General features: G+C 42.8%; 1 protein-coding gene across 1 annotated transcript in view; it reads right to left on the bottom strand.

The window, feature by feature from the left end:
- Positions 1-23,497, bottom strand: part of PIEZO2 (piezo type mechanosensitive ion channel component 2) — a 398,577-nt gene that overhangs the window by 146,153 nt on the left and 228,927 nt on the right. Inside the window, exons 4-5 of the mRNA XM_056521559.1 lie at positions 21,367-21,409; positions 6,932-7,094 (exon numbers count right to left, since the gene is read on the bottom strand). Coding sequence (XP_056377534.1) covers positions 6,932-7,094; positions 21,367-21,409 — 206 coding nt within the window. The remainder of the gene's footprint in view (positions 1-6,931; positions 7,095-21,366; positions 21,410-23,497) is intronic.

Below are 23,497 nucleotides of genomic sequence, written 5' to 3'. Positions count from 1 at the left end.
ATAAGGTTTTATATTATTTGTAATAGCAGACATGACAAAGACTCATTTCTGAGGACTTCAAGAATTGTCACCAAAGAAAATGATCATCGCCTCTGAACAACTGTGCCTGTCTCAGAGGAACATCGTCTAAGAGGAAGCCCGTCACGTGAGGGTTACACCTGAAGAAATTTCTGCTTTTAGAAGGCATTTAGAAGACTAGCCACCGATACCCACCAGCTTTTGCTAGGTCGCTGCCTTTTGTGGTGAAAATCACGGAAGAACTGTGAGAAACCCGTCACACACAGGTACAGACACTATATTATGAACTACACTAACTTTACAGCCCCTGTAGCATAGTCAAATAAAAAAAATTTCCTGGAATACCCCTTTAAAATGTGGCACACACTATTAACACTACATATTCAGATATTTACCAGCCGATTTAGCACCCTGTTAGCTAATTTTTTTAAATGGGGTATGGTTAGGGCGTGGTTATGCTTTTTGTGCTATTAACACCCTATTTTTAAAGGTTTCGCAGCACTTTCTTTTGCACAAAGTGTCGCAGTTAATACCAAGTATACCTGGTATTAAATTATGTTCTATTTGTACTATTTACCCAGGATTTTCAAAAGACCAAACACACTTGGTTAAAAGGGTACGCTGGCGCTAAGACATCTTATCCCCTATCCAAAGGATAGGGGATAAGATGCCTGATCGCGGGGGTCCCACCGCTGGGGACCCCCATGATCTTCCATGCCGCACCCCGTTAGAATCAGCCCCCCGAGCTGTCACGCCCCCTCCATAGGCTTGCATTGAGGGGGCGGAGCGCGACGTCACACGGGGCGGAGCCATGGCGTCACTATGCTCCGTCCCCGTGATCTCCAGTAATCATACCCGGAGCAAGCACGCTCCGGGGGCTGATTCTAATGGGGTGCGGAGTGGAAGATCACGGGGGTCCTCAGCAGCGGGACCCCCGCGATCAGGCATCTTATCCCCTATCCTTTGGATAGGGCATAAGATGTCTTAGCGCCGGAGTACCCCTTTAACACTCTTTGAGGCACAAAACAAAGAGCCCTAATAACACAAGCATTTGAATATTCACCAAATGTGTTTTCCACTATAGATGCAGATTCCTCCATTCATGTCAGCAAAATCAAAATTCACTTAAAATGCATTATAGATACATGCTACAGTTTACAAAACTGCTAATACAGAGAAAAAATACCCTCTGCTCAAACTATTGTTTGTAAAAATAAATATGATTAAAAAAACTTTTTTTGTACTTTACATTTTTAAAGGCTTAAAACCATGTACAACTGATAGGAAATTGATAGGAGTATTGCTAGTATATTAAGGATTATTATGCAGTTTTCATACCAAACCATCTTCTTGATCTTTTTTAAAATAGGCATATTGGAGGCGCTAAAGTAGATATAGCGAATTGTACAATAAGACTGAAGGGAAATATGTAAGTAAGGATTAATAAAGAATCAGTACTTTACTATCTAACATATTCGAAGAATAGGTTATTTAATCAATAAAGATAATTATGTGTTACATTGAATCAGACTTTTAATATGCAGTATTTCATGAAGTGAGACATTCTGCCAGATATCAGGCTTCTATCCAAGTCATTACCACCCTATTGGTTTCATACTTGGAGCAAACTTCCCTCCAGGCACTTTTATTATGATTTTGAATGTAAAGCAGGTGAATTGAGCTGGAAAGTATCCCAGGCCCATGAATGCAATGCAAGTCTTAAGATATAGAGGTGGAGAAAGTTCATTTTACAGCTGCAAAATAGAGCAGTCAGCAACTGTTGATGTATGGTGCAGAGTGTGCACAGCCCTTCATATAGAAAACTATTCGGACATTCTACAAATGTGCATAGAAATACTGATGTCATTATCAAGGTTATCTTTCATTATCACGTCAATGGAAATGTTCTACCTATGCTGCTGTAAACAATATTACGGATGTGTTCTGCAATTCTTCTGATTATATGGTAGTGCTGTATAGGCATAATCCAGCAGATGACATCTGCTAGGAGTCACTCCTCCTGTGTGGCTTCTAAAATGATGGATCTGGATTTACCAGATGCTTAATAGGGGCCACAAAGGCACCTAGCGAGTTTATTGTGGCTGTGGGTGGGGTGGTGTTGGGTAAGTGAAGGAGTCTGTGGCTTATACTTAAAGAACATGCTGGTTTGAGGAAGTGGCCGCCCTACGTCGCAACCTCCAATGCCTTTTACTAACATCTTATGAAAAATCTCACAGGAAATTGCAAGCCAAATTTTATTCTCAGAATAATAAGGCAGGCAAATCACTTAAAACAACGACAGGCTAAAGCCCGGATACCACATCTACTGCACCCTGTTACCAATACTAAACTCTATACTTCTCCAGACATTGCCAATGGCTTTAGTCCTTTCTATGCCCACCTGTATAATCTGCAGGAATCCATATCCATAACCTGCATGCATCGTATGTCTTAGGGGGGATTAAACTGGCAGAGTCACTGGTAGAGAAGGATCTGGGTGTACTTGTAGATCACAAACTACAGAATAGCATGCAATGTCAGGCTGCTGCTTCCAAGGCCGGCAGGATATTGTCATGTATAAAAAGAGGCATGGACTCAAGGGACAGGGACATAATACTCCCCCTTTATAAAGTATTGGTACGGCCTCACCTGGAATATGTTGTTCAGTTTTGGTCACCATAAAAGGGACACTGTGGAGCTGGAAAGGGTGCAGAGACGCGCGACTAAACTAATATGGGGCATGGAACATCTTAGCTATGAGGAGCGATTAAAGGAGTTACAATTGTTTAGTCTTGAGAAGAGACGTTTAAGGGGGGATATAATAAATGTATATAAGTATATTAATGGCCCATACAAAACATATGGAGAAAAACTGTTCCAGGTTAAACCCCCCCCAAAGGATGAGGAGGCACTCCCTCCGTCTGGAGAAGAAAAAGTTTAGTCTCAAGGGGCGACCCGCCTTCTTTACCATGAGAACTGTGAACTTATGGAACAGTCTACCTCAGGAACTGGTCATAGCAGGAAAAATTAACAGCTTTAAAACAGGATTAGATACATTCTTGGAACAAAATAACATTAATGCTTATGTAGAAATATAAAATCCCATCCCTTCCCCAATATCGCGCCATACCCTCCAATTCCCTGGTTGAACTTGATGGACGTATGTCTTTTTTCAACCGTACTAACTATGTAACTATGTAACTATGACTTCGTTGGTCGTTCGACTTCTCGGTCCTAGCACACATGGGCTTCTCAGGTAATATTTTAACGGCACTCACCTCCCTCTATTCTCAGCCTACGGCTAGGGTGCTAGCCAACGGATCACTTTCAGAGCTGTGTTCGATCTCTAACGGCTCTCGCCAGGGGTGTCCTCTTTCTTCCCTAATATACATCTTATCTTGGGAACCATTAGCCCAATCTATTAGACAGGATGCCCGAGTGTCAGGTGTCACTATTGGATGTAGTGAGCATACTGCCATCCTGTCTCTAACAAACCCAACGGTGTCGCTCCCGGCAATAATGGATGACATTGCGAAATATGGAGTCTTATCATATTACCACCTTAATGACACAAAAACCCAGGCCCTTCCCATCAACCTTACCCCCTCAATGTCAAAGTACCTACAATCAGCTTTTCCATTTGACTGGCGCCCGTCTAGCATAAAATATCTAGGCATTCAGCTTTCTTTCCCCTCCAAATTATTCTATCCTAATAACTATGAATGACTCCTAACGAACATTCAAGCAGACATGGTTTGTTTAGCGAAATTGGAGATTTCTTGTGTGGGACGGGTGGCAACCTTCAAAATGTTCCTTTTACCTAAGTTTCTTTACCTTTTCCGGACTCTTCCTATCCTGCTACCCTTTAACTTCTTCCTTAAAGCATAAAAAGCATTTTTTTCCCTTCATTTGGGCAGGCAGGAGACACAGGCTGGCCTCACATATATTATCCAGATCTAGACTTGTTGGAGGCTTAGGCTCTCCGAATATTCGTTACTATTACATAGCTACCCTAGTATCATTGATAAGGCATTGGTGGTGCACAGCAAAGACCCTCCCCTGGCTGGACATAGAGAATTACTCAGTGGCTCCGTTTTCACTCAAGGATATTTTATATTCTCCCTTTTGGTCATCTCCTTCCCCGAAATTGTCCAACCCTATAGTGAAAGTTTCATACACAGCCTGGACATTTTTTTATCACACATATGGCTAACCCAGTCACCATGTCCCTTACGGATATTCCACTTACCTTCCTACAAGCCCTCATTCTAAATATGGACCTGTTCTCTTGGACCCTGAGAGGTATCACTCAAGTCAGACATATATATGATAAAGGCCTCTTACTACCATTTTCGGAACTAGCTTCTAAATTCAATTTACCTAGACATGATTTCTATAAACTTTTACAAATTAGACATTGTTTGCAAAACCCCACTCCTTCTCCAGGAAACCTGGATAGTTCGGCACTTGGTCTCCTAGCAGCCTCCCGAAAGGGGTTGAAACCATTTTATACCGCTCTCATGCAAAATCATAGCAACACTAAGCCCTATCCCCTGAGACTGTGGGAAATAGACTTACAGCTGTCCTTACTAATGTAAGTCAAACATATACACATTGCTTTTCAATGCATTGCTTTTCAATGTTCCACACATATTGAATCTGCAATGAAATCTATCTTACGTTGGTACTACACACCTGATAAACTAGCTTTGATATATTCTGACATATCTGAAAAATGTTGGAGAGGATGTGGGAACAAAGGCACACTTTACCATATCTTTTGGGAGTGCCCTAGCATTCAACCTTTCTGGTCCTCCTGCGCAGGCCTCTTGAGGGAGGTTATGGGTCGCAACATACCATGGTCACCACAATCTGTTTTATTATTTTTAGATTTGACTTCTATACCTAAACGCAATAGGGATCTATATTGCATCATTTGTATGATTGCTAAAATAGTGTTAGCAAGGCACTGGAAATCGGCTAATGTCCCATCTATGGAATCTCTGATAGCGAAAATCAATACCAACTACTCCTTTGAAAAGATTATAGCTGTTCGTTCTGCAGGCTTTAGGGCTTTCATTATCAGATGGGAGATGTGGAAACTGTCCCCCCACTGCGTAGAGATTTAAAGGAATGTAGTCATCAAGAATGTTTAGGTTCTATCTACACTGTTAGCTTTTCTCTTACCAGACTTGCCATAATTCACCATGAGCCCTCACATAAACCGTTCACCCGCATTCCTAACTTCATTGTCACTGGTTTCTGTAACATTGATGACACAAATCACTGAGTACTGAATTCATGAATTCATTATATCCATATCCTAACTATATTATTGACCATTCTCGACTTAAGACTTACTAATCGAAAACATCCTCATACCACTGCCAGTTCTCTTTTTGGTTTGGTTACAAATGTTTATTGTGATACATTGTAAACATGTTTAGAGCTTTGTATGAGCTTTTTGTTCTGCTGCATCATTTGATGCTGTTGTTCTTTATACCCTGTGAAACTTTAATAAAAATTATAAAAAAAAAAAAAAAAGAACATGCTGGTTTGAAATGCATCCATTTTGGGTCACACTAGAAGCATTCTGATATCCTGGAAACACAATGAGCATGGAAGGATGTTGGGGTTTGCACCGAGTGACACACTGTTCATGTCACAATATGGAAGCTCTCTATAGGTGGCAACTTTCTATTTCTTCAAACCTATATATAGCACCCAAAGTACTGTTACAGGAGTACTCCGGAGGAATTTTTATTTCTTTTTCAAATCAACTGGTGACACAAAGTTAAACAGATTAGTAAATTATGTCTAATAAAAAATCTTAATCCTTCCAGTAGTTATAAGCTGCTCCATGCTCCAGAGGAAGTTGAGTAGTTCTTTTCAGTCAGATCACATGCTCTCTGCTGACACTTCTGTCCATGCCAGGAACTGTCCACAGTAGGATAGGTTTGCTATTGGGATTTGCAAATATTGTATACAGTTCCTGACATGGACAGAGGTGTCAGCAGAGAGCACTGTGGTCAGACAGAAAATAACAACTCAACTTCCTCTGGAGCATGGAGCAGCTAATAAATACTGGAAGGATTAAGATTTTTAATAGAAGTAATTAATAAATCTGTTTAACTTTCTAGAGCAGGTTGAGAGGAAAAAATATATTTTCCACCGGAGTACTCCTTTAATGCATCGTATTAAAGAAATTCTGTCAGCTTTTTTTTGGTGATGAGATCTGCAGACACCTTAGATAGCTGTTAGGATATAAAAGCAAATTATACCTTTCCTGAAGATGACAGTGGTTTACAAATTTATAAAATCGCTGTTTTATTTCTTAGCCAAGAGTCAAGGAGGTAAATCCTAACTGCTTAAGTGTCACCTCCTGTCGAGCCTCCTTACTCACCTCATTTCCCAGCCCCTTCTTGACTGCAGCAAATAATTATTTTAATTAGTTTCCCACTAGCAATACTCCCCTATCCTCAAGAAAGATGATGAGTGTCTGAGCGTAGGGGTCTGACTGCTGGTACCCCCACCAACAAAGAGAATGCGGTCCCGTGATTGAATGAAGTGGTGGTCAGACATATGCACTGTCATTTTTATTAACCCTTTTGAAGATAGCCGAGCGCTGTACAGGAACTTCCATCAATCAAACACTCCTCACATATCCTGAGACAAAACCCCAGAAACAATTTTGATACACAGCTAGTAAATAAATAATTGTTACGGCAATAAAGATGTACAAAATCAAGAACCAGTATAGTGCACTTTTTCCACTGTAAATATCCAGTTTACAGCATTCTTAATATTATTTGAATCATTATGTGAATGGATTGTGACAATTTGTTTTAGATATAAAAAGTTACAAAGCATTCATAGATATAGGTATTACATGAAGGAAGAGATTTCCACTTACCATTTCTTCATTTACAAACTCTGTGTTGTACTGTGCATCTTCCTCAGTCACAGGTGTTTGGACAAGTTTCTTACAAAACAGCAAAGTGGCCAAACTGGCAATAAACATCCCAATGTCTGGTACAAAGACTCGGATTCCATTGCCAGCATCTGCTCCCTTTACACTATGGACACAAAAGGAGATATTTCATTGGCAATGAATTGGCAGGAATTTAGTGTATAAAACAATCATAGGAAATGCTAACCCAAGTACCCTGGTACAAGGTAAAATAGTTCATATATGTTTTACAATGAGAACATAGACATGGAACAGGGAAGACATGGCATGTAATATCTTATATATTATTACAACATTTTTGAAACACCATCTCACTACTAAAATAATTTTTTTGTGTGAACTGTAGAACAACTGCTAAAATCTTTATTCACTGGCCATACATTTTTCTGTATAATATGGTGTATTAAAGTGGTACTCCGCATCTAGACATCTAATCCCCTATCCAAAGGATAGGAGATAAGATGTCTGATCGCGGGAGTCCCGCCGCTGGGGACCGCCCGCGATTCTGGCTGCAGCACCCCAGATATCCGGTGCACGGAGCACACTTTGAGGGGGCAACTAACTTAGAACTTAGACTTGCATTGAGGGGGCGTGGCCATGATGTCATGAGCGGGGCATAACCGTGACATCACAAGTCTCCGGTGCTGCACCCTATGCTCTAAACAAACGCCGGGTGCAGCAGGGAGATCGCGGGGGTCCTCAGTGTCAGGACACCCGCAATCAGACATATTATACCTTATCCTTTGGATACCAGGTAAGATGTCTAGGGGTGGAGCACCCCTTTAATGAATGATGGGCATAAAGGGATTCTGGTGATTGTTTGTGGGGCCCCATCCCTATTATAGTCGAACCATGTAATAAGCTCCCTAAACAAGCTCTGACCTGTAAAAGTGTCCATCTAAAAGGTCTCAAAGCTTCCAGTTCTCTTACATAGCTATTGTGTAGGCAAATGTGTCACTCTACAAAGAGACTTAGAACATTTTTATTAGATAGCCACAGACAACTATTATGTTCTAAGTCTTCATCGGTACTATAGATACAAATTGAATTACAGGTAAAGGTGGCCATGCACCTTCAATAGCAGTTGACCAAATGTTCGTTTGGCCGGCAGCTATATCTTGGCTTTATGTTGGGGAAGAGTTGTGTGGCCACTTTTGTCTTAAAAGTAGTGGAACCTTAAGGCTATGTTTACACAACAGAAAATTTGCTGAATGTCCACCCAGAAAAAACTCCATAGACAGCAAAGCATTTCTGAGTGAATTCTGCATAAAGAATTAAAATTAACATTAACATTAACATTCTCGGTGGAGACCAAATATGGGAATTTCCGCAGCGGAAACATCTGCCATGGAAATTTTGCCTTGTGCATGGTGCAGCAGAAGCCAATTAAAGCAATGGGACTGGGAAATGGGAATTTCCAAGTGGAATTTTTAGCCAGATTCCGCTCAGAAATTCCGTTGTGTGAACATGGGCCATGGCCTAAGAGAAATTAAATGGTACATTATTACTACAATTTAAATTAGCTATTTACATGTAAGAAAGCTTTACTTTATGTCTCTACCCTACGTTACTGGTGGGTTACAATAAGCAAAAAGCATTTATACTGTTCCCAAGAGGTAAATATTTTTATTGGAGTGGCAAGATTGCTAAAATTGTTTATGCAAGTCCTGTCTTTTCGCAAAAAATGCCGTGCAAACTTCCACTTTGTGCAGAAACGCTAAAGGCCATTTGTTCACTGCCTTTTACAATTGTATGTAAACAACACATTTCAGATTGTTGGGTTCATTTGCGATTATTAATACAATAATAAATATTTAACTTTTATTGACCTGCTGATCAGGTGGGGTTTGTCACTTCATCCACTGACTAATCCATTTGGTAGCTGTCTTGGTGAAGACTACAATATCAGGCGATGTTTGTGATTTTAAATAAAATAAAAAAAAGCTATTAATACAAAAAATATTAATCCATTTGGCACTGCATGTGGGAATGCAGACCAGGATATGTGTGGGTGCTTAAGTGATAATGCACATCCTCACTCAGCAAAGGGAAAGTAACAAAGGAAATTACACATCTTCACTGTCAAAACATTCATTTTGGCATGTTTTATACAACTGGAATAGCTTTTGAGTATAGACGTATGCAGAGGCTTCATCCAATATTAATGTTTAGCAGATTGATGTTCTCTGAGACCCATGTGTAGAATAGAACTTCTGGACTCGAACTGGTAAAACAAGTGAGCCTTATTTTCCTTAAGCTTCAAAACGAAAATGTCTCAACATAAAAACAGCAGCTGTGGAACCTCCATAACTAGAAACCAACATTTCCACAGTACATAATGTGGCGTTCATATGGAAGAAAAATATACAGCATAGAGATAAAATAAGAAGCTGCCATGGAATTTAACCCCTTAAGGACACATCAAGTTTTTTTTTTCCTCCTGACCTTTTAATAGTCTTTGAATTTACAATGAACCACCACACGCTATGCCGTCTGTTACGCCGAGCGCTCCGGGTTCCCGCTCCTCCCCGGAGCGCTCGCTTCACCTCCTCCGCTGCAGCGCCCCGGTCACGTCCTCTGACCCGGGGCGCTGCGATCCTGCTGCTAGCCGGGATGCGATTCGCGATGCGGGTAGCGCCCGCTCGCGATGCGCACCCCGGCTCTCCTACCTGACTCGCTCCCCGTCTGTTCTGTCCCGGCGCGCGCGGCCCCGCTCCCTAGGGCGCGCGCGCGCCGGGTCTCTGCGATTTAAAGGGCCACTGCGCCGCTGATTGGCGCAGTGGTTCCAATTAGAGTTATCACCTGTGCACTCCCTATATTACCTCACTTCCCTTGCACTCCCTTGCCGGATCTTGTTGCCTTAGTGCCAGTGAAAGCGTTCCCTGTGTGTCCCTTGCCAGTGTTTCCAGACCTTCTGCCGTTGCCCCTGACTACGATCCTTGCTGCCTGCCCCGACCTTCTGCTACGTCCGACCTTGCTTCTGCCTACTCCCTTGTACCGCGCCTATCTTCAGCAGCCAGAGAGGTGAGCCGTTGCTAGTGGATACGACCTGGTCACTACCGCCGCAGCAAGACCATCCCGCTTTGCGGCGGGCTCTGGTGAAAACCAGTAGTGGCTTAGAACCGGTCCACTAGCACGGTCCACGCCAATCCCTCTCTGGCACAGAGGGTCCACTACCTGCCAGCCGGCATCGTGACAGTAGATCCGGCCATGGATCCCGCTGAAGTTCCTCTGCCAGTTGTCGCTGACCTCACCACGGTGGTCGCCCAGCAGTCACAACAGATTGCGCAACAAGGCCAACAGCTGTCTCAACTGACCGTTATGCTACAACAGTTGCTACCACAGCTTCAGCAGTCATCTCCTCCGCCAGCTCCTGCACCTCCTCCGCAGCGAGTGGCCGCTCCTGGGATACGCTTATCCTTGCCGGATAAGTTTGATGGGGACTCTAAGTTTTGCCGTGGCTTCCTTTCCCAATGTTCCCTGCATCTGGAGATGATGTCGGACCTGTTTCCCACTGAAAGGTCTAAGGTGGCTTTCGTAGTCAGTCTTCTGTCCGGAAAAGCCCTGTCATGGGCCACACCGCTCTGGGACCGCAATGACCCCGTCACTGCCTCAGTACACTCCTTCTTCTCGGAAATCCGAAGTGTCTTTGAGGAACCTGCCCGAGCCTCTTCTGCTGAGACTGCCCTGTTGAACCTGGTCCAGGGTAATTCTTCCGTTGGCGAGTATGCCGTACAATTCCGTACACTTGCTTCAGAATTGTCCTGGAATAATGAGGCCCTCTGCGCGACCTTCAAAAAAGGCCTATCCAGCAACATTAAAGATGTTCTGGCCGCACGAGAAATTCCTGCTAATCTACATGAACTTATTCACCTAGCCACTCGCATTGACATGCGTTTTTCTGAAAGGCGTCAGGAACTCCGCCAAGATATGGACTCTGTTCGCACGAGGCGTTTCGTCTCCTCGGCTCCTCTCTCCTCTGGTCCCCTGCAATCTGTTCCTGTGCCTCCCGCCGTGGAGGCTATGCAGGTCGACCGGTCTCGCCTGACACCTCAAGAGAGGACACGACGCCGTATGGAGAACCTCTGCCTGTACTGTGCTAGTACCGAACACTTCCTGAGGGATTGTCCTATCCGTCCTCCCCGCCTGGAAAGACGTACGCTGACTCCGCACAAAGGTGTGACAGTCCTTGATGTCTACTCTGCTTCTCCACGTCTTACTGTGCCTGTGCGGATGTCTGCTTCTGCCTTCTCCTTCTCTACAGTGGCCTTCTTGGACTCTGGTTCTGCAGGAAATTTTATTTTGGCCTCTCTCGTCAACAGGTTCAACATCCCAGTGACCAGTCTCGCCAGACCCCTCTACATCAATTGTGTAAATAATGAAAGATTGGACTGTACCATACGTTTCCGCACGGAGCCCCTTCTTATGAGCATCGGATCTCATCATGAGAGGATTGAACTTTTGGTCCTCCCCAATTGCACCTCGGAGATTCTCCTTGGACTTCCCTGGCTTCAACTTCATTCCCCAACCCTGGATTGGTCCACTGGGGAGATCAAGAGTTGGGGGTCCTCTTGTTCCAAGAACTGTCTAAAACCGCTTCACAGTAACCCTTGCCGTAACTCTGTGGTTCCTCCAGTAACCGGTCTCCCCAAGGCCTATATGGACTTCGCGGATGTTTTCTGCAAAAAACAAGCTGAGACTCTACCTCCTCACAGGCCTTATGATTGCCCTATCGACCTCCTCCCGGGTACTACTCCACCCCGGGGCAGAATTTATCCTCTCTCTGCCCCAGAGACTCTTGCCATGTCCGAATACGTCCAGGAGAATCTAAAAAGGGGCTTTATCCGTAAATCCTCCTCTCCTGCCGGAGCCGGATTTTTCTTTGTCTCCAAAAAAGATGGCTCCCTACGTCCTTGCATTGACTACCGCGGTCTTAATAAAATCACGGTTAAGAACCGCTACCCCTTACCCCTCATCTCTGAACTCTTTGATCGCCTCCAAGGTGCCCACATCTTCACTAAATTGGACTTAAGAGGCGCCTATAACCTCATCCGCATCAGAGAGGGGGACGAGTGGAAAACGGCATTTAACACCAGAGATGGACACTTTGAGTATCTGGTCATGCCCTTTGGACTGTGCAATGCCCCTGCCGTCTTCCAAGACTTTGTCAATGAAATTTTTCGTGATCTATTATACTCCTGTGTTGTGGTATATCTGGACGATATCCTAATTTTTTCTGCCAATCTAGAGGAACACCGCCGGCATGTCCGTATGGTTCTTCAGAGACTTCGTGACAACCAACTCTATGCCAAAATTGAGAAATGTCTGTTTGAATGCCAATCTCTTCCTTTTCTAGGATATTTGGTCTCTGGCCAGGGACTACAGATGGATCCAGACAAACTCTCTGCCGTCTTAAATTGGCCACGCCCCTCCGGACTCCGTGCTATCCAACGCTTTTTGGGGTTCGCCAATTATTACAGGCAATTTATTCCACATTTTTCTACCATTGTGGCTCCTATCGTGGCTTTAACCAAGAAAAATGCTGATCCCAAGTCCTGGCCTCCTCAAGCAGAAGACTCCTTTAAACAACTCAAGTCTGCCTTTTCTTCGGCTCCCGTGCTCTCCAGACCTGACCCTTCCAAACCCTTCCTATTGGAGGTTGATGCCTCCTCAGTAGGAGCTGGAGCTGTTCTTCTACAAAAAAATCCTTCCGGGCATGCTGTCACTTGTGGTTTTTTCTCTAGGACCTTCTCTCCAGCGGAGAGGAACTACTCCATCGGGGATCGAGAACTTCTAGCCATTAAATTAGCACTTGAGGAATGGAGGCATCTGCTGGAGGGATCAAGATTTCCTGTTATTATCTACACCGACCACAAGAACCTCTCCTACCTCCAGTCGGCCCAACGGCTGAATCCTCGCCAGGCCCGGTGGTCTCTGTTCTTTGCCCGATTTAATTTTGAGATTCACTTTCGTCCTGCCGATAAGAACATTAGAGCCGATGCTCTCTCTCGTTCCTCGGATGCCTCAGAAGTTGATCTCCCTCCGCAACACATCATTCCACCTGACTGCCTGATCTCCACTTCTCCTGCCTCCATCAGACAGACTCCTCCAGGAAAGACCTTTGTTTCTCCACGCCAACGCCTCGGAATCCTCAAATGGGGTCACTCCTCCCATCTCGCAGGTCATGCGGGCATCAAGAAATCTGTGCAACTCATCTCCCGCTTCTATTGGTGGCCAACTCTGGAGACGGATGTTGGGGACTTTGTGCGAGCCTGCACTATCTGTGCCCGGGATAAGACTCCTCGCCAGAAGCCCGCTGGTTTTCTTCATCCTCTGCCTGTCCCCGAACAGCCTTGGTCTCTGATTGGTATGGATTTTATTACTGATTTACCCCCTTCCCGTGGCAACACCGTTATTTGGGTGGTCGTTGATCGATTCTCCAAAATGGCACATTTCATTCCTCTTCCTGGTCTTCCTTCTGCGCCTCAGTTGGCTAAACAATTTTTTGTACACATTTTTCGTCTTCACGGGTTGCCTACGCAGATTGTCTCGGATAGAGGGGTCCAATTCGTGTCTAAATTCTGGAGAGCTCTCTGTAAACAACTCAAGATTAAATTAAATTTTTCCTCTGCATATCATCCCCAGTCCAATGGACAAGTAGAAAGAATTAACCAGATCCTGGGTGATTATTTGCGACATTTTGTTTCCTCCCGCCAGGATGACTGGGCAGATCTCCTTCCATGGGCCGAATTCTCGTATAACTTCAGGGTCTCTGAATCTTCCTCCAAATCCCCATTTTTCGTGGTGTACGGCCGTCACCCTCTTCCCCCCCTCCCTACCCCCTTGCCCTCTGGTCTGCCCGCTGTGGATGAAATTTCTCGTGACCTTTCCATTATATGGAGAGAGACCCAAAATTCTCTCTTACAGGCTTCTTCACGCATGAAGAGGTTCGCGGATAAGAAAAGAAGAGCTCCCCCCGTTTTTTCCCCTGGAGACAAGGTATGGCTCTCCGCTAAATATGTCCGCTTCCGTGTCCCTAGCTACAAGTTGGGACCACGCTATCTTGGTCCTTTCAAAATTCTGTGTCAAATTAATCCTGTCTCTTATAAACTTCTTCTTCCTCCTTCTCTTCGTATCCCTAATGCCTTTCACGTCTCTCTTCTCAAACCACTCATCCTCAACCGTTTTTCTCCCAAATCTGTTCCTCCCACTCCTGTTTCCGGCTCCTCGGACGTCTTCTCGGTCAAGGAGATTTTGGCTGCCAAAAAGGTCAGAGGAAAAAATTTTTTTTTAGTAGACTGGGAGGGTTGTGGTCCTGAAGAGAGATCCTGGGAACCTGAGGACAACATCCTTGACAAAAGTCTGCTCCTCAGGTTCTCAGGCTCCAAGAAGAGGGGGAGACCCAAGGGGGGGGGTACTGTTACGCCGAGCGCTCCGGGTTCCCGCTCCTCCCCGGAGCGCTCGCTTCACCTCCTCCGCTGCAGCGCCCCGGTCACGTCCTCTGACCCGGGGCGCTGCGATCCTGCTGCTAGCCGGGATGCGATTCGCGATGCGGGTAGCGCCCGCTCGCGATGCGCACCCCGGCTCTCCTACCTGACTCGCTCCCCGTCTGTTCTGTCCCGGCGCGCGCGGCCCCGCTCCCTAGGGCGCGCGCGCGCCGGGTCTCTGCGATTTAAAGGGCCACTGCGCCGCTGATTGGCGCAGTGGTTCCAATTAGAGTTATCACCTGTGCACTCCCTATATTACCTCACTTCCCTTGCACTCCCTTGCCGGATCTTGTTGCCTTAGTGCCAGTGAAAGCGTTCCCTGTGTGTCCCTTGCCAGTGTTTCCAGACCTTCTGCCGTTGCCCCTGACTACGATCCTTGCTGCCTGCCCCGACCTTCTGCTACGTCCGACCTTGCTTCTGCCTACTCCCTTGTACCGCGCCTATCTTCAGCAGCCAGAGAGGTGAGCCGTTGCTAGTGGATACGACCTGGTCACTACCGCCGCAGCAAGACCATCCCGCTTTGCGGCGGGCTCTGGTGAAAACCAGTAGTGGCTTAGAACCGGTCCACTAGCACGGTCCACGCCAATCCCTCTCTGGCACAGAGGGTCCACTACCTGCCAGCCGGCATCGTGACACCGTCTATGTATTTCCCAAATTCTGCACAGTCTTTTGGATTAGTATTTGTAAGCCAAATTTCAAAGTGGAACACAAACAGAAAAATAACTATAATGGAAAGAGTTGCGCCTTTTCTGTATTTTGAATCCACTCCTAACTTTGGCTTAACTTTGATGTAAAATACTCATGAAATATTGTGTGAAATTGGCCTTTTCCGTCACCTGTCAGCACCTTTTCATTACAAATAAAAGAAGTTATCAGTGAAAAAGTGGATATGCTGTTTTGAATTTCTTGGTTGTTGGCAGATACATTCATTGGCAATACCTGGAAACACATTTGTGTCAAGTGACAGATGTGCACCCCATCCATAGAAGTTCAGCTCAGGTCACAATTTAAAGGGGTTGTCCAGTGAAAAGTTTGGATTTTCTTTAAAATCAAGACAGAAAAAGAACTGTCTTTTACCTTTCTTGTTCCTTTGCCACCGGTATAGCAGAGCTTCATTCCCTGCTGTCCAGTGCTTATGGGTATGGGGACATGATGTCACACACCCACTCATCCAATCAGTAACCGAGGCGGGACAACACTGTGGCTGCTGATTTTATGAGCAGGTGCCGTACTGCAGGAAATAGAGCTATGTTAGGTAAAGCTACATAAAAGACACTTTTTTTTTTTTTTTACTGATCCCCTCCCTGACCCAATAATAATAAAAAAAAAAACTTCAGACAACCCTTTAGGACATAGGTCTAGGCCAAAAGCAGATATAATATTTTGTTTTCTTGTAGTAGTCAACAGTAAGAGATGTCCGGCTTTATTTTTACAATTTCAATGGCAATTTTTTTTTCTTAAACCATTATTGTATCCTTTTTATCTACAAAGTAAAAATTAGTATTAAGGCTGCCTAGGTAATAAATTTGGCATATTTTTGGATGCTCATGTGCCACATACTGAAATCTATGCCAGCTAAGATTTCAGAAAGAATTTCTGCCAATATCTGGTGTAGTTTATAGTGTAGGTGTCAGGCCACAGTAGACCATGCGCTCCTGCTAAGCCCCACCCAATTTTTTTTAAAAACCTGTCAAATAATAACTTTAAAAAAAAAAAAATGCTGAAAAGTTGCATATTTTACATGCAGCTTTTAGAAATGTGAAACTTTTGTACCTTAAAAAAAATTCATTTTTTCATTTTACATTTTTATAATTTTGTAATAAAACTTTTTTTTTTAAATGTGCAATTTTATTATCAAATACATTAAGTGGCAGCAGTAAGAGCTGAAACTGAGCTATCTGCTGCCACCAATGGCTGTGTCGGGAACTGCAGGGCTACTTATGCCCTGGATCACACAGCCCTAAAGACAGAGGGGGGGTATTTATGAACAGTGGGGTAGGTGAAGGTCTTTTTAATTAATTCATGTAGTGGGAACTGTGTACCTGCACCAAATGTATCACATGGTGCAGGGCATGTGATAAACCTGGTGCTGATCACATTTCTTACATCGGTACTCCATTTTGTATCGCGTTTTCTCTGTGATATTTTGTGTGACTTTTTAACCTGTACAACAATTATGCAACTTTTTAATAACACTGTACACAGTTAGTTTTAAGCTATTTTGTGTTGATTAGCGCCCTTTTTGGTGGGTTGCGCCAAAGTATGCATCTTTTTTTAAATCCCTGACCACTGCAAAAAAAAAAAAAAAAACTTCTACCACAGCAACAAGCCTAAACACAGGTATATGAAAATTAGCAAAAACACATTGCGCCAAAATATTGCAACAAATTCACCCAAGAAAACCAGGTTAATATGCTTCATAAGTACCGCGCAGAGAGCCTTTCCTATTGTACTGTGTATTGGAATGCCTTTTTAGTAATATTTTTTTGACATCCCTTAACAAGTTTGTTTTTTTAAATGCAGGTGCACATTTGTTTCTGTAAAACCTCTATATTGTTCTAGATCTAAACGCAAGAGTCTGTGTTAGGGTGCATTCACACAACGTTTGTGCAACACGGCCGCCAGCGGCCGTGTTGCACAAACGTGGTGTGAATGCACCCTAACCTGATACTAAACAAAAATAATACAGAATACGGGAGTAGCTCTTGAGACAACATTGCTTCCTCTTCCGAGCACTGGTAAGCGCACCGAGCTGGTTTTAGACATATCTTTTTAATTCCGAACACTTGGCAGCTGTGTGAATTTAATCACTGAGACATATTTACAATGTGATATTTTAAAAAACGTTTAGAGCATATTTAATAAAAACAGCATCCTGCAATGTGCCGGCAAGTGGTAAGTCAATCAGGCCTTCATTTCAGACTACAAGGCGCTGAGACGCAGAATTTCTTAGCAGTTACTGGCTACACACTATGTCTAGCACTGTAACAGAGCTTCCCATCAGTGCTTCCTTTGAGTTCTCCTTCCAGACATAGATGCTTTCTTTTAGCCTGGTTAAGTAATAGGAACGTTGTGTACCTCTCAGACTAAACATGAATGCTTTTTGTTACTTCTACAAACCTATTTGACAACCAAATGTTTTTGTTGCAGACTTTATCCCTCAAATATTTGCAGGACTAAAATACAAGAAATGAGTCAGGTAGCTGTTTGCACATTCACTTGTGTTGCCGCTTCCTCCAGAAATGATAATTGTCTGCAGCAGATTATTAGGCCTTATTTCTGAAAGAGCTGAATAAAGGTCAAGATGTTGCTTATTGCAACTATTCAGATCACTACTGGCATCTCTTAATCCCATCACTCTGCAGCAATTTTTTCCATTTTTTGTATTTCCATTGATAACGCTGAATGAGGGCTTCATCAGGGTGTACTAGGAGTCAGTGGCATTGCTAGGGGTGGGTTAATGTGGCTCTAGCCCTGGGTGTGGCCCCCATAGTCCCAGGTCTGGCCAACGCTTGCTGGCTAATGGGGATCCAGGATACTTGTACCGGATCCCCAGGTGATCATCGCTTTGACCTATATACACATACATGAATTCAGATAAAAGCTGCCCGTCAGTGTGAGCTACACGTTTGCAACTTACACTGACAGAAGACCTTGACCTCTGCATTGCAGATGAGATGATATCCCTCCCATGCCTGTACTGTGGGCAAAGAAGGACACAGCCGGCAGTAGTGCGGAGAAGACTGCTGCATGGAACAGGTGAATATCTGTTAGTTTGTTTTTTGTTATTTTTTGCCACGAAGGGGAAGTGGGACTAACTACCTATCTACATAACTAGCTACCTAATTTCATACCTGGCTTCCTATCTACATATGTGGCTGCCTAACTACATACCTGGCTACCTAACTTCCTGCCTACATACCTGGCTACTTAATTACCTAGCCAGATACCTGGCTACCCCATAAGGCACAAATACTACCCTCTGCCTACTGTATGCTCACTTAGCTATTACCATTATCAATATATATTTTTTCTCTTTATGTGTGCACTACATGTTTCTTGTTGGGCCTGGTGGCCTTTCTATTGACTTAATAAAGGTTATTTTTAAGTGGATATAAGTTATTTTTTTGATTGTCTATTGTTTATTGTCTGACTGTCTATTGCCTATATCCAGTATGGGCAGAATGTGGCAAATCCACTATACATGACAGATCATAGTTTAGGCAGGCAGTAGTCTGCAGTGGGCCATTGCAAAGAAAAAAAAATTATATATCATAGTAAATGGTAAACCTAATTGGTCAACATTGGCCATTTCAGCTGACTAGGCCAGCTTTAGTAAATGTGTGACACTATGTCTTGAATACAATGCTGCATATACTGCATGTAGAGTGGTTATTTACAACAATTTCAATGTATTTGTATCCTTTTCACCTCATAAGACAACTGATAAACATGTTCACAAACCAACTGTGGTTAGAGATATCATTCATGCCTTACAAAAGAAGCAATACAAAGTCACTTTCTGACTGCAGTAAGCTACAAATCCTGGGTTATCCTATCCAATATCAACCAGATGGTCCCTTATTTACCTCTCTTGACAATAGCCACCCAAAATCAATAAAATCATTACTATGTAAAATGCTATTGTAGCTCACACAACAAATAGCCCACGCAAACGGTCACCGCTGAGACAAGCTGGTTGATCAAAAGAAGGGAAGTTCAAAATGAATGACTCTAAAATGCCCTTAGGCTTGTGTTCACCAGATAACATATTGGTACTTATGAAAGAAAATATACTGTCTGAAGAGTTATAAACAGGTGTTACTATAATAATATACTTCCACGCTACATTTACTTTCTGAGTGTGGTTTCCAGTAACCTTGTCTGTAGGAGTTCTGTCTTATATCCTGTAGATTATGCCGTTTATTTAAATAGAGCAGTTCGAGTAAAAAAATAAAAAAATAAAAAAAAGAAACATGTAACTGCTGTTGGTTAGTATAAAATACGAAATTGTTATGGTAAAAGCACACTAAAACTAGTTACAGATAAAGATTTGGCCACTATCAAATTTGCAACATTGTGAATAGAAAACAGCTCTTTTCCTAAGTAATTTTGTATATTTACATTACCCCATGTATATGTTTCTCGGCTAAAGAATTTACCACTATAACTAAGGGAAAATGTTAAAAATTATGAACAAGTCACCTGCCCAATGGGATGGTAAATTTCCATCATGATCAATTGTTTTTAACACCATAGATAAATAATTATTAAACATAAAGTCATTGGATGGTGAATATTAGTTTTTATATTTATAGGAGTTTATTAATTGTATCCTTAAAGTATGTAACCCCCTTTTTTTTTAAAATAAATATTGAGGGCGATATTACTAGTGCCCAGATAAGCCATAACTGTACAAATAAAACATTTCTAAGGCTTAAATGTGAGTTCAGGTGCAGTGACCATGAAAAAAAAATAAAATAATTATATATATATATATATATATATATATATATATATATATATATAACTTTTTTAAATAACATTTTCAATAATAATTATCTATTTTTCAATAATTGATTAAATAGCACCTTTTAAAAATAAATAAATAAATTATTAAAAATAAAAATGGACTCTCACCCCTTTGAAAATTTCATGTAAAACATGAAATTTAGATGGCCATGCCCACCTTTGAAAAACTGGTGTGACTAGTGTAAACCTTGGATAATGAACTGTAAAAAAAAAAAATTGAATATTTGATGTAAACGTATTTGCGCCAAAATTTTGGTGCAAAATGCGTCATTTTTGATCTGAAGAGTTTTGAAGATGACCACCATTGTTCTAGAAAATCTGCAGATGGATTAAAGCCAAATATTGTATACTGTGGTTTACAAAAATTCTTTCTCAAGTAGTAGTGCATTATTTATATTAGTTTATATTATTTTTTTGAGCATCGTTGGTTTTAAGCAATTTTGTCTGCAAAGTGGAAATAGTGTGCAATATTGTTTTATTTTTGTTTTTGTTTTTTTGGTGCAAAGACGCTCCGTGAACAAAAGATTTTTCCCCCCTGCGCTACCGCAGGGCATGATAAATACCCACATTAACTGAATAGCGAGTATTGTTCTTTCAAAGCCAGCATCCATCTCAGTAGCTAAAACACTTGTGACAGCTACTCTATAAGGCTGGGTTCACATATATCAGTCGTCCGGCACAGTTTCCCTCCGGAGTGCACCGGAGGGAAACTGATGCTAGAACTGATCCCATTCATTTGAATGGGACAGTTCACAATCATCCAGCGTCTCAATTTTTACGCCGGATGGTTGGACATGCCGGAGGGCACCGGACAGGGGAACGCAGCTTGCTTGCAGAAACAATGGACGCCCCATGCCATACAACTGATGACAAGTTGTCATCAGTTGTGGCATCAGTTGCGTCGAGATTTTGGCTGAGTTCACCTATGCCGGATGCCGGACATAAGTGAACCCAGCCTAATCTCAGCTCAATGACACAATCAGATGAGATAGCAAGCAGAAGTTTGAGACTTTTATGACAATAATTTGTCTTTCTCTACACCTGAAGCAACAATTCATTGAGTGTTACTTGTTTATTGCTTCCTTGTACATTGTCTCTACATAAAATAATAGACAAGACTGGTGTCATCTGAACATTCAGTGAAGTTGTAATAAGAATGTAGCTAATAAGACCAATGACAGAGCTTTTTATAAATTCAGTGCATTTTTGACTCCTCTTTGACTGTTTTTATAGGCACTTATTAAAACTGTTAAGCAAGGTGCAATAAGTATAAAACACAAGATAAATCTGTAACCACACGTGATAAACTTGAGGTACTTTTATAAATCAGTTTACAAAGTATACATTTGTGTTACATACCTTTCAAAACCTATCTGCCGAAGTGTTTTCTCCCATGTTGTACCTGTAAATAAAGATGCAAAAACAACATGACCATTTTCTCTTAAAATTCTGCAAAATGTATAATAAAAGCAATGCACTGACATAAAACAAGAAAAGGAGACAATTTTATTTCAAATTGTACCTTTGGAAGACCATAGAATTACAGATGGCATATTCCCCATTGAACCTGCATGTTTTAAACACAATGTGGGAGATTCATTAAAACTTGCAGGGGAAAAGTCAATCAGTTGCCCATAGCAACCAGATTCCTTCTTTCATTTAAAAAAAAAGGGCCTCTGCAAAATAAAAGAAGCACTCTGATTGGTTGCTATGGGCAACTGGTCAACTTTTCCTCAGCACAGGTTTTGAGGATTCTCCCCCAATGACCCACATCTTTTAATGACATATGTTGCAGAGGGTAGTTAGTTTCTTTTAAGGACTAGAGCTAAGTTCACACAGTCAATTGGCCCCGCCAAAGGGAGCTCCATTACTTAGACCATTTGAAGGACATAAGTTGAGAAAAAAAATAGAGAATGCCATATTTTTTCTCCTCACTTAAAGGAGATGTCCGGTTTGGACTATTCCTATTCCATCCTGCACGGGCTGCAAAAAAAGAGAAAACAAACTATTACTTACCTTCCTACATTCCCCCAGAGCTCCGCAACAGCTGATCAGTCGGCCGGGCTGTATACTTCCTAATTCCCTTAGCCCGGGAAGTCACATGGCGCTTCAGCCGATCACCGGCCGAGGCGAGACATCGCCACAGTGTGACGTCCCTGGTTAAGGAAAGTAGGAAGTAGACAGCCCGGCCGACCGATCAGCTGTTGCAGAGCTTCAGGGGAACGTAGGAAGGTAAGTAAAAGTTTATTTTCTCTTTTTTTGCAGCACAGGCAGGATGGAATAGGAATAGTGCGTACCAGACATATGCTTTATCTCCTGTAAAATACCAGACACCCAACAATCCCATTCAAGTCAAAGGGATCCAACGAGATCCAGTGGTGTTCGTTGTGAAAAGGGTATATACGCCTTTTTTCCTTGGCACCAAGCGGACCCTAAATGGGATGGAGCCCAGCAGTAATGTGAACAAGCCCTTAAAAGACACATGTTGAACTTTTTGGCGCAACATTACCAGTTTAGTTTCCAACAAAATCAGGTGTAAACCAAATAGTAAATGTGGGACATTCCAATGCTGCCCATACACATAACCTTTTTGGACAAAATGTTCATTTTATATTAGGGATGTCTGATCATGCTCACTAGGTAAAAGTTTATCTAGAAAATGTTATGGCCACCATTAAGAAAATTGAGACTATAACAATGTCAATATCAAAGAACATTTTACAAGAAAGTACTCCTGATTCATTCTTTTTAAAAGTGTAGATTATACACTGCTCAAAAAAAATTAAGGGAACATGTAAACAACACAATGTAACTCCAAGTCAATCACACTTCTGTGAAATCACACTGTCCACTCAGGAAGAAACACTGATTGACAATCAATTTCACATGCTGTTGTGCAAATGGAATAGACAACAGATGGAAATTATAGGCAATTAGCATGACAACCCCAATAAAGGAGTGGTTCCGCAGCTGGTGACCACAGACCACTGCTCAGTTCCTTTGCTTCCTGGCTGATGTTTTGGTCACTTTTGAATGCTGGCGAGGCTTTCACTCTAGTGGTAGCATGAGACGGAGTCTACAACCAACACAAGAGACTCAGGTAGTGCAGCTCATCCAGGATGGCACATCAATGCGAGCTGTGGCAAGAAGGTTTGCTGTGTCTGTCAGCGTAGTGTCCAGAGCATGGAGGTGCTACCAGGAGACAGCCCAGTACATCAGGAGACCTAGAGGAGGCCATAGGAAAGCAACGACCCAGCAGCAGTACCGCTACCTCGGCCTTTGTGCAAGTAGGAGCAGGAGGAGCACTGCCAGAGCCCAGCAGGCCACAAATGTGTATGTGTCCACTCAAACAGTCAGAAACAGACTCCATGAGGGTGGTATGAGGTATGAGTGCCCAACATCCACAGGTGGGGGTTGTGCTTACAGCCCAACACTGTGCAGGATGTTTGGCATTTGGCAGAGAACACCAAGATAGACAAATTCGCCACTG

Source organism: Hyla sarda, chromosome 5 (genome assembly GCF_029499605.1).
Source record: "Hyla sarda isolate aHylSar1 chromosome 5, aHylSar1.hap1, whole genome shotgun sequence".
In the NCBI taxonomy this organism is placed as follows: Eukaryota; Metazoa; Chordata; class Amphibia; order Anura; family Hylidae; genus Hyla; species Hyla sarda.
The sequence above is the reverse complement of the archived record's forward strand: the minus strand, read 5'-3'. Positions and strand labels throughout refer to the sequence as shown.